At 40.7% G+C, this 12358-nt stretch overlaps 1 protein-coding gene across 10 annotated transcripts in view; it reads left to right on the forward strand.

The window, feature by feature from the left end:
- The window catches only part of CEP192 (centrosomal protein 192), a 145953-nt gene that overhangs the window by 23264 nt on the left and 110331 nt on the right, over nt 1-12358 (forward strand). For 9 of the 10 annotated variants that reach the window (XM_073006494.1, XM_037982522.2, XM_037982521.2 and 6 more), the window contains exons 5-8: nt 42-94; nt 2403-2523; nt 4542-4690; nt 5813-5948. In XM_073006494.1, the coding sequence (XP_072862595.1) occupies nt 42-94; nt 2403-2523; nt 4542-4690; nt 5813-5948 (459 nt within the window). Of the gene's footprint in view, nt 1-41; nt 95-2402; nt 2524-4541; nt 4691-5812; nt 5949-12358 lie in introns of those variants that run through there. The other variant, XM_037982531.2, reaches the window with a different exon arrangement.

A 12358-nucleotide genomic window follows, 5' to 3' on the forward strand; every position in this document is an offset into this window, starting at 1 on the left:
TAAAATAACCTGGTCTCTCTGTTTTTGTTTTTCTTATACAGACTCACCTATCGATTTTCATTTACAGTCATGGATGAATGATAAGGAACCCAAGGTAACTTTTTATGTATTTGTTCTCGTTTTCTGGAGTATTATAGGGGAGTGAAAGTTCATATTTCACATATATAAGTGTTAATATGAGTTAGACGTCATCTACTTTTTTCTAGTAGAGCTCTAACTTACCCAGCTTCAGTAAAAATGGGAGTTTCTCTCAAGTAATGAGAAGGTTCAGGGGTAGTGCTGGTGCCTGGGACCATATTCTTGGGCTTGTGTGATGTCGGAGCTGAGTCCACCTGTTTGCTCTGCTTCACTCTGTACTGGGTTCATCTAGAATGTTAGCTCCACGAGGGCAAGCATTTCTGTGTGTGTGTGTGCGCGCGCGCGTGTGTTTCATTGTATCCTGAGTGCCTGAGTGTCTCGAATGGTTCTTGGCCCTTAGTTGCCACTTAATAATTTGTCAAATGATAAGCCATCTGTCTCATTTGTTGGCAACACAAGCCTATACTCTTAACACTTGTGATCAGAAAAGAGGAAGAAGACAGCTCTAACGAGCTCACTTGGCTCATATGTCCTCCCCTCTGCATATCGCTGTGCCAAGGGGTGGGTTGGGATGAGCCTGGTTCTAATGTCCAATTCTGTGTGTGTGCTTGTGCATGAGTGTGTATACATGCACAGATAGAGGAATGCAAGTGACAGCCCTACTGGACCACGTGAAGTATAAAGGATGGTCTCTTCAGAAGAGAGATGCTGAGAAGATAAACAGTTTATGCCCAACATTACCACCAAACCTGAATTTCGGGCATGCAGTCATGAATTTATGAGACTTGCTTACAAAATATAAACTAAACACTGTTAAAACTGATAAAAAAGAGGTACACGTTTTGTTTTACTTTTGTAAGAGTTGTAAAGTTTATAGAATGATTGCAAAAGGGTCTAAAGTAAAAGTTATTTCCCTGTGCCAGTGATTGGCAAACCGTAGTTTATGGCTTGTATCCAGTCTGCTGGCTGTTTCTGTGAAGTTTTATTGGAATCCAGTTGTGCCCATTTGTGTATGTTTTGTTATTTGTGCTACAATAGCAGAGTTGAGAAGTTGTGACAGAGATTGTACAGCTCCTAAAGCCTGAACTATTTATTGTCTGGCCCTTACACAAAGTGTTGGTTGGCCCTGCCCTGTGTGCTCACCCTGTATGTGACCCCTAGTAAGTTTCAAGTGTGAGAGATGCTCTTTAGAGGAAGTGCAGGTGCAGTGAAGTTGAAATTAATTTTTGGAATTAATAATATAAGGGACAGTAAAACTGGAAAGCAACAGAAGTATAGAAACATGAGATGCTTGATTAAAAAGAGGAAGAAATGAGAATAGGGGAAAATAAATGTGTTAGAAAGCAGACTGAAGGGAGCTGCTACCACATGTAGGTCGCGTCTCACCTGTGGAGGTATGCGCACTTTATCAGAATGGAGACATTTTCCAGGGACCAAGCCTGGCAGAGTACACGGCATTCTCATTAGCCAATGTGACCAAAAAGACAGGGACATTTTACATATTGTTCTTTCCCATATAGGTTTTTCCCCAATTTTTATATTATAAAAACTTTCAAAGCACAGAGCTTACATTGCACAGCTGTTAACGTTTGCCATATTCTAAGTGATCATCTATTTTAAATAACAGTTGATTATAGTAGTCTTTGATGCCCCTGGTGCTTAAATATTTGTGAGAATAGCTCAGCACTGTCCTCTCTAAATGTAAAACTGGATTAAGATTCCATGTTTCTGTCTTAAAAATTGGTGTGCATTTTGCAATATAATTCCTATGCTGGTGTTATTTACATATATGTATGTAGTATATATGACATATAATCACATTATATTACATATAATTACATTTTCATTCTGGGCCTTGAGTATGCTTATTAAATGGCTGTGTGCCCTTTAGGGTTACATGTTCCCTGGTTGTGGAGCAGAGAAATTGATTATTCCAATGTAATGGTGCAGAGAGTTCCTTAGATACAGGCTGCCGTCTCTAGCTTTGTTATCTTCACTTTCTTGTAAGCCTTGTGTTGCTGAAGTTCAGTTATGTATTTGTGTACTTACTATATTACAAGCCTCTCTGAGCATGTGCACAGTTTGAGAGAAGCCTTAAGTTTTAAGGATGCTCTCTTGGGTAGGTCAGGTGAGGAAGGTGGCATGGGGGAAAGGAAAGTTATTAATACATGTACAATTGCTAGCCCTTTATTGCCTAAGCTGTGATTTATAGATAACTGAACACATTGGAACTTGAGAACGTACTTGATCCTTTTTGTAGCCTTGTACTGTGCTCTTCAGAGCCTTGAATGTGCTTCTCTTACTTACCATTTTGTTTCTTACAGATTGTTGTGCTTGATGCTAGAAAACATTTTGAAGACAAGACTCTGAACAGTGACCTAAGCCACACTAGCTTATTAGAAAATGAGAAACTTCTGTTACCGACAAGCTTGGAAGATTCTTCTGGTACTGCAAGTAACCTGTGTTTCCCTGGTCTTCACCTTGCCACTCCACTTTATTCTGCTTTTTTGCAGTAGTTATGATGCCAACTTTTTGGGTTTTTTGTCCTTACTTTTTCTTCCTACCTGCCGGCACTCAAATGGCCACTTCTATTAAGTGATGGAATTCAAGAATTTATTTCTATTTATCTATCCTGATATGATTATACTCATCCTCAGTTTAACATTGTTAGGGTATAAAGTAGTCACCTGGAGGTGCCTTTTGGTATATAGCACTGTGTTTAGAAATTGGGGGAACCATGAAATTTTTTTTTTTTTTTTGAGATGGGGTGTCGCTCTGTCACCCGGGCTGGAGTACAGTGGTGTGATCTTGGCTCACCACAACCTCCGCCTGCCGGGTTCAAGTGATTCTCCTGAGTAGCTGGGATTACAGGTGCCCACCACCATGTCTGGATAATCTTTGTATTTTTAGTAGAGACAGGATTTCACCATGTTGGCCAGGCTGGTCTGGAACTCCAAAGTGGTCTGCCTGCGTTGGCCTCCCAAAGTGCTGGAATTATAGGTGTGAGCCACCGCACCCGGTCAGAACCATGAAATATTTGGCCTCTGCTCTCAGACACCTTAGGTGCAGAGAAGAGATGCAGAGCCAATTGTCAGATTGGGTTGCATAAACCCAACAGGCCCCAAGTGTGCCTGGGAATTATAGGGGGTGAGAAATTAACTCTGATTGAGGCAGGTACTGAAGCTTTCTAGAAAAAGGATGGAGCTTGTGCCAGGCCTTAGATATGGGAGGAGAAGGACATGTCAGGTAGCAGGAACAGCATCAGCAACGGCCCTGCTGTAAGCACGCGGGTTGTGTTTTGGGGAACAGCCAGGGGTTTTGTGTGGCAAGTTTACAGCACCTACAGGAGGTCACATTGGTAAATAAGCCCAGAAAAGTGTGAAATGGGGCCACATTATGCATGGCTTTGAAAGCCAGGCTGACGAGCTGAGTCAGCATCACATTCATGGAGAGCAGGTTTTGCCACCAAAGGAGTTTTCAGACGTTTTTGGATTTTGGAATAGTGGATAAATAATTATTGACCTGAATGTATCCACTCTTTGCGTGCTTTAGTGTGCTGGATTCTTGTAGACAGAATTGCTAAGACATAGGTGATGAGTGTTGTTGAGACTCTTAATGATTACAAAATTGACCTCTGAAATGACATTGCCGACTTAGAAGACCAGGACTGACTGAGAGTTCATGTTTTTTTTTTTTTTTTTTTTTTTTTGAGACGGAGTCTGGCTCTGTGGCCCAGGCTGGAGTGCAGTGGCCGGATCTCAGCTCACTGCAAGCTCTGCCTCCTGGGTTTACGCCATTCTCCTGCCTCAGCCTCCCGAGTAGCTGGGACTACAGGCGCCCACCATCTCACCTGGCTAGTTTTTTGTATTTTTTTAGTAGAGACGAGGTTTCACTGGGTTGGTCTCGATCTCCTGACCTCGTGATCCGCCCGTCTCGGCCTCCCAAAGTGCTGGGATTACAGGCTTGAGCCACCGCGCCCGGCCTGAGAGTTCATGTTTTATTTTGTGCTTGCTGAGCTGAGTGTTACAGCATTGAAAACCCCTGCAGTGGCCTTTCGCCTTCCCTCCCTCCTCCCTCTTTCCTCCGTTTTTTCCTTTTACTTCTCCTGTGATAGGCTCATGTATACTTTTTTGATAGAGGTAACCATTTGCCACACCATTTTCTGAAAAGTCTCCTCTCTTCTCATTGATTTGTGGTGCCACATTTATTGTATCCTAACTTTTGGTAACATGCCAGGGTCTGTTTCTGTCCTGTCTTCTCAAAGAGGTTAAATATTTATCTTGTATTAAAATGTTCATAATGATTTATAATTGACTAAAGTTACAATAGTTTTCTCATGTCAAAAAAACCCACCAAAATCTTAGTCCATTGACTCATTTATGTCTTATCAGCCTTTTTAATTACCAGTTATTGCTTAGTCACCACTTTAAGCATATTCTATTTTTTCTCGATTTTATCAATAGATGATGATATCGATGATGAAATGTTTTATGATGATCATTTGGAGGCTTATTTTGAACAACTGGCAATTCCAGGAATGATATATGAAGACCTAGAAGGACCAGAACCTCCAGAAAAAGGTTTTAAGTTACCCACAAATGATCTTAGTCAGGTGTGTTCCAGTCTTTTTGATTTTTCAGAAATTTGACATTAGAAAATTACTATTGGTCTCCTTGGATGTTCACATGAAATGTAAGCCTTTGGTTTTCTTTGGACTCTGTGTTTCCCAGGTATGAATTGATGAGATATGCCTACCCTTTCTTCCTTCTTGGTACCTTTCCCTCACTTACAGAAAATTAAAGGAGTAACACAGTGGACAGCTACACCATCTTCCTCCAGTTAGCCAGTTGCTAAAGTTTGCCACTTTTGTGTTTTCTTTCTCTCTCCATAAATACTTTCTTCTCTGAATCATTTGAAAGTAAGTTGCAGAGAGTATGACATTTCACTGGAATACTTCAGCATTTATCTTTTGTAGATAAGGACATTTTCCTGCATAACCACAATTCTGTTACCTAACTTTGATATAATAATTTAAATTACTGTACAGTCCATATTCACATTTACCCAACTGTTCCCAGACTGTCCTTTCTTCTTACCATTTTTTGTCTACAATTTAATCAAAGATTAACCTTGGCTTTGGTTGTCCTGTCTCTTTATTCTCTTTTAATTTGGGGTAGTTCTTTCATGACGTGATCTATTTTGTAAAATCTAGGCCCTTTGTTTTATAGAGTGAACCATAATCTAGTCAGGAGGGAAAAATAACCATAATCTGTTTTCCCTCCCAACTGGATTAGATTAAACATTTTGGCAAGAATACAGATTAAACAGTTTCTCATGAGTGGATTCATGGTAAACCAGGCAGTGCTGTGTACTTCTCATTGCCCGACACCAGGAGACGTTTCTCTCTCCCACAATTGGCGATAACTGTTGTTGATAATTTTGGCTAAGGTGATGTCAGCTGTATGTCTCCTTGTGAAGGTAGCTTTTCCTGTTTGTTATTAATAAGTCATCTGTGGGATGAGATATCAGCCCTTTGATCATCTTATTCCCCGACAACCCTTCACTAGCTGGCTTCAGTGTCCTTGCTGACTCGTAGAAATACTGATTGCTCTCGTGGTGACAATGGCGATTTTTCTAATTCCTTCTACATTTATTTTCTGGCATCCTTCAGTAAAGCCACATTTTCTCCCTCAAAATATTTCATTTTAATTAAATTTTTTTTTTTTTTCAACAGGAAAATGAAAATAGTAGCTTAAACTGCAAGTTTCAATCAGAAAATAACAGCTCTCTGATTTCCCTTGACTCACACTCTTCTGAAACAACTCACAAAGGGTCTGAGGAAAGCCAAGTTTTTTGTCTACCTGGGACTAGTAAGTATAGAAATATGATTCTTTTGTTCTTAAGTTCTAGTTTTGAATTTACCTTTTTTTTTTTTAACTTTTTTTTTTTTAATTATACTTTAAGTTCAAGGGTACATGTGTATAACGTGCAGGTTTGTTACATAAGTATACATGTGCCAGGTTGGTGTGCTGTACCCATTAACTCGTCATTTACATTAGGTATATCTCCTAATGCTATCCCCCACTTCACAACAGGCCCCGGTGTGTGATGTTCCCCTTCCTGTGTCCAAGTGTTCTCATTGTTCAGTTCCCATCTATGAGTGAGAGCATGCGGTGTTTGGTTCTTTGTCCCTGCGATAGTTTGCTGAGAATGATGGTTTCCAGCTTCATCCATGTTTCTACAAAGTACATGAACTCATCCTTTTTTATGGCTGCATAGTTTTCCATGGTGTATATGTGCCACGTTTTCTTAATCCAGTGTATCATTGATGGACATTTGGGTTGGTTCCAAGTCTTTGCTATTGTGAATAGTGCCACAGTAAACATATGTGTGTATGTGTCTTTATAGCAGCATGATTTATAATCCTTTGGGCATGTACCCGGTAATGGGATCACTGGGTCAAATGGTATTTCTAGTTCTGGATCCTTGAGGAGTTGCCACACTGTCTTCCACAATGGTTGAACCAGTTTATAGTCCCACCAACGGTGTAAAAGTGTTCCTGTTTCTTCACATCCTCTCCAGCACCTGTTGTTTCCTGACTTAATGATCACCATTCTAATTGGTGTGAGATGGTATCTCATTGTGGTTTTGATATGCATTTCTCTAATGGCCCATGATGATGAGCATTTTTTCATGTGTCTGTTGGCTGCATAAATGTCTTCTTTTGAGACGTGTCTGTTCATATCTTTCACACCCTTTTTGATGGGGTGGTTTTTTTCTTATAAATTTGTTTGAGTTCTTTGTAGATTCTGGATATTAGTCCTTTGTCAGATGAGTAGATTGCAAAATTTTTTTCCCATTCTGTAGGTTTTCTGTTCACTCTGATGGTAGTTTCTTTTGCTGTGCAGAAGCTCTTTAGTTTAATTAGATCCCATTTGTGAATTTTGACTTTTGTTGCCATTGCTTTTGGTGTTTTAGACATGAAGTCCTTGACCATGCCTATGTCCTGATTCGTATTGCCTAGGATTTTTTCTAGGGTTTTTATGATTTTAGGTCTAACATTTAAGTCTTTATTCCATCTTGAATTAATTTTTGTGTAGGGTGTAAGGAAGGGATCCAGTTTCAGCTTTCTATACATGGCTAGCCAGTTTTCTCAGCACCATTTATTAAATAGGGAATCCTTTTTTCAGGGATCTTTTGTCAGGTTTGTCAAAGATCAGATGGTTGTAGAGGTGTGGTGATATTTCTGAGGGCTCTGTTCTGTTCCATTGGTCTATATCTCTGTTTTGGTACCAGTATCATGCTGTTTTGGTTACTGTAGCCTTGTGGTATAGTTTGAAGTCAGGTAGCTTGATGCCTCCAACTTTGTTCTTTTGGCTTAGGATTGTCTTGGCAATGCGGGCTCTTTTTTGGTTCCATATGAACTTTAAAGTAGTTTTTTCCATTCTGTGAAGAAACTCATTGGTAGCTTGATGAGGATGGCATTGAATCTATAAATTACCTTGGGCAGTATGGCCATTTTCACGATATTGATTCTTCCTATCCATGAGCATGGAATGTTCTTCCATTTGTTTGTGTCCTCTTTTATTTTGTGGAGCAGTGACTTATAGTTTTCCTTGAAGAGGTCCTTCATATCCCTTGTAAGTTGGATTCCTAGGTATTTTATTCTCTTTGAAGCAATTGTGAATGGGAGTTCACTCATGATTTGGCTCTCTGTCTGTTATTGGTGTATAGAAATGCTTGTGATTTTTGCACATTGATTTTGTATCCTGAGACTTTGCTGAAGTTGCTTATCAGCTTAAGGAGATTTTGGGCTGAGACAGTGGGGTTTTCTAAACATACAATCATGTCACCTGCAAACAGGGACAATTTGAGTTCCTCTTTTCCTAATCGAATACCCTTTATTTCTTTCTCTTGTCTGATTGCCCTGGCCAGAACTTCCAACACTATGTTGAATAGGAGTGGTGAGAGAGGGCATCCCTGTCTTGTGCCAGTTATCAAAGGGAATGCTTCCAGTTTTTACCCATTCAGTACGATATTGGCTGTGGGTTTGTCATAAATAGCTCTTACTGTTTTGAGATACGTCCCATCAATACCAAATTTATTGAGAGTTTTTAGCATGAAGGGCTGTTGAATTTTTTGTCAAAGGCCTTTTCTGTATCTATTGAGATAATCATGTGGTTTTTGTCTTTGGTTCTGTTTATATGCTGGATTACATTTCTTGATTTGCGTATGTTGAACCGGCCTTGCATCCCAGGGATGAAGTCCACTTAATCATGGTGGATAAGCTTTTTGATGTGCCGCTGGATTCAGTTTGCCAGTATTTTATTGAGGATTTTTGCATTGATGTTCATCAGGGATATTGGTCTAAAATTCTCTTTTTTTGTTGTGTCTCTGCCAGGCTTTGGTATCAGGATGATGTTGGCCTCATAAAATGAGTTAGGGAGAATTCCCTGTTTTTCTATGGATTGGAATAGTTTCAGAAGGAATGGTACCAGTTCTTCCTTATACCTCTGGTAGAATTCGACTGTGAATCCTTCTGGTCCTGGACTGTTTTTGGTTGGTAGGCTATTAATTATTGCCTCAGTTTTAGAGCCTATTATTGGTCTATTCAGGGATTCAGCTTCTTCCTGGTTTAGTCTTGGGAGAGTGTATGTGTCCAGGAATTTATCCATTTCTTCTAGATTTTCTAGTTTATTTGTGTAGAGGTGTTTATAGTGTTCTCTGATGGTAGTTTGTATCTCTGTGGGTTCGATGGTGATATCCCCTTTATCATTTTTTATTGCATCTATTTGATTATTCTCTCTTTTCTTCCTTATTAGTCTTGCCAGCGGTGTATCAATTTTGTTGATCTTTTCAAAAAACCAGCTCCTGGATTCATTGATTTTTTTTGAAGGGTTTTTTGCATCTCTATCTCCTTCAGTTCTGCTCTGAACTTAGTTATTTCTTGCCCTCTGCTAGCTTTTGAATGTGTTTGCTCTTGCTTTTCTAGTTCTTTTAATTGTGGTATTAGGGTGTCATTTTTAGATCTTTCGTGCTTTCTCTTGTGGGCATTTAGTGCTATAAATTTCCCTCTACACACTGCTTTAAATGTGTCCCAGAGATTCTGGTATGTTGTGTCCTTGTTCTCATTGGTTTCAAAGAACATCTTTATTTCTGCCTTCATTTCGTCATGTACCCAGTAGTCATTCAGGAGCAGGTTGTTCAGTTTCCATGTAGTTGAGTGGTTTTGAGTGAGTTTCTTATTCCCGAGTTCTAGTTTGATTGCATTGTCGTCTGAGAGACAGTTTGTTATAATTTCTGTTCTTTTACATTTGCTGAGGAGTGCTTTACTTCCAACTATGTGGTCAATTTTGGAATAAGTGCGATCTGGTGCTGAGAAGAATGTATATTCTGTTGATCTGGGGTGGAGAGTTCTGTAGATTGTTAGGTCTCCTTGTTGGAGAGCTGAGTTCAAGTCCTAGATATCCTTGTTAACTTTCTGTCTCGTTGATCTGTCTAATATTGACAATGGGGTGTTAAAGTCTCCCATTATTGTGTGGGAGTCTAAGTCTCTTTGTAGGTCTCTAAGGACTTGCTTTATGAATGTGGGTGCTCCTATATTGGGTGCATATATATTTAGGATAGTTAGCTCTTCTTGTTGAATTGATCCCTTTACCATTATGTAATGGCCTTCTTTGTCTCTTTTGATCTTTGTTGGTTTAAAGTCTATTTTATCAGAGACTAGGATTGCAACCCCTGCCTTTTTTTGTTTTCCATTTGCTTGGTAGATCTTCATCCATCCCTTTATTTTGAGCCTGTTTGTGTCTCTGCATGTGAGATGGGTCTCTGGAATACAGCAAACTGATGGGTCTTGACTCTATCCAATTTGCCAGTCTGTGTCTTTTAATTGGAGCATTTAGTCCATTTACATTTAAAGTTAATATTGTTATGTGTGTATTTGATCCTGTCATTTTGTTGTTAGCTGGTTATTTTGCTCATTAGTTGATGCAGTTTCTTCCCAGCCTCAATGGTCTTTACATTTTGGCATGTTTTTGCAATGTCTGGTACCGGTTGTTCCTTTCCATGTTAAGTGCTTCCTTCAGGAGCTCTTGTAGGGCAGGCCTGGCGGTGACAAAATGTCAGCATTTGCTTGTCTGAAAAGGATTTTATTTCTCATTCACTTATGAAGCTTAGTTTGGCTGGATATGAAATTCTGGGTTGAAAATTCTTTTCTTTAAGAATGTTGAATATTGGCCCCCACTCTCTTCTGGCTTGTAGAGTTTCTACTGGGAGATCCACTGTTAGTCTGATGAGCCTCCCTTTGTGGGTAACCCAACCTTTCTCTCTGGCTGCCCTTAACATTTTTTCCTTCATTCCAACCTTGGTGAATCTGATAATTATGTGTCTTGGAGTTGCTCTTCTCGAGGAGTATCTTTGTGGCGTTCTCTGTATTTCCTGAATTTGAATGTTGGCCTGCCTTGCTAGGTTGGGGAAGTTCTCCTGGATAATATCCTGTAGAGTGTTTTCCAGCTTGGTTCCATTCTTCCCGTCACTTTCAGGTACACCAATCAGACGTAGATTTGGTCTTTTCACATAGTCCCATATTTCTTGGAGACTTTGTTCGTTTCTTTTTACTCTTTTTTCTCTAAACTTCTCTTTTTGCTCATTTCGTTCATTTGATCTTCACTAACCAATACTCTTTCTTCCACTTGATCGAATCGGCTACTGAAGCTTGTGCGTGCGTCACGTAGTTCTCGTGCCATGGTTTTCAGCTCCGTCAGGTCATTTAAGGACTTCTCTACACTTGTTATTCTAGTTAGCCATTCGTCTTTTTTCAAGGTTTTTAGCTTCTTTGCGATGGGTTTGAGCTTCCTCCTTTAGCTTGGAGAATTTTGATCATCTGAAGCCTTCTTGTCTGAACTCGTCAAAGTCATTCTCCATCTAGCATTGTTCCATTGCTGGCAAGGAGCTGCGTTCCTTTGGAGGGGGGAAAGGCGCTCTGAGTTTTAGAATTTACAGCTTTTCTGCTCTGTTTTTTCCCCATCTTTGTGGTTTTATCTACATCTGGTCTTTGATGATGGTGACCTACAGATGGGGTTTTGGTGTGGATATCCTTTCTGTTTGTTAGTTTTCCTTCTGACAGTCAGGACCCTCAGCTGCAGGTCTGTTGGAGTTTTCTGGAGGTCCACTCCAGACCCTGTTTGCCTGGGTATCCGCAGCGGAGGCTGCAGAACCGTGAATATTGCTGAACAGCAAATGTTGCTGGAAGCTTCTCTGGAAGCTTCGTCTCAGAGGGATACCCGTCCCTGTGAGGTGTCAGTCTGCCCCTACTCAGGGGGTGCCTCCCAGTTAGGCTACTTGGGGGTCAGGGACCTACTTGAGGAGGCAGTCTGTCTGTTCTCAGTTCTCAAACTCTGTGCTGGGAGAACCACTACTCTCTTCAAAGCTGTCAGACAGGAACATTTAAGTCTGCAGAGGTTTCTGCTACCTTTTGTTCCACTGTGTCCTCTTCCCAGAGGTAGAGTCTACAGAGACAGGCAGGTCTCCTTGAGCTGCAGTGGGCTCCACCCAGTTTGAGCTTCCCGGCCACTTTGTTTACCTACTCAAGCCTCAGCAATGGCGGGCTGCCCCCCCTGAGCCTCAGTGCCGCCTTGCAGTTCAATCTCAGACTTCTGTGCTAGCAATGAGCAAGGCTCGGTGGGCGTGGGACCCTCTGAGCCAGGCGTGGGATATAATCTCCTGGTGTGCCGTTTGCTAAGACCCTTGGAAAAGCACAGTATTAGGGTGGGAGTGACCTGATTTTCTAGGTGCCGTTTGTCTCGGAAAGGGAATTCCCTGACCCCTTGAGCTTCCCGGGTGAGGCGATGCCTTGCCCTGCTTCAGCTCACACTCGGTGGGCTGTACCCACTGTCCTGCACCCACTGTCTGACAAGCTCCGGTGAGATGAACCTGGTACCTCAGTTGGAAATGCAGAAATCACCCGTCTTCTGCATTGCTCACGCTGGGAGCTGTAGACTGGAGCTGTTCCTATTCAGCCATCTTGGACCCAACCGGCTTTACCTTTTTCTGGGGGAAAAAAAAAAATTTCTCTGGTATGATTTAGCATATATTAACTCTTCTAGTCCCTCAGGTCTTTAGACAGTCTAAAACTTTTCAGAAGAGCTTTTAATAATAGCTAAGTAAATTAGTGTTACTAGAAATACCGTAGTATATATTTCTTGGATTGAATATTACAAATAATTATATTCTATCCAGACATCAATAATTAAATATGAATTCTTTCTGTATGGTAGCAGTT

This window comes from Chlorocebus sabaeus, chromosome 18 (assembly GCF_047675955.1).
Source record: "Chlorocebus sabaeus isolate Y175 chromosome 18, mChlSab1.0.hap1, whole genome shotgun sequence".
Lineage (NCBI taxonomy): Eukaryota > Metazoa > Chordata > Mammalia > Primates > Cercopithecidae > Chlorocebus > Chlorocebus sabaeus.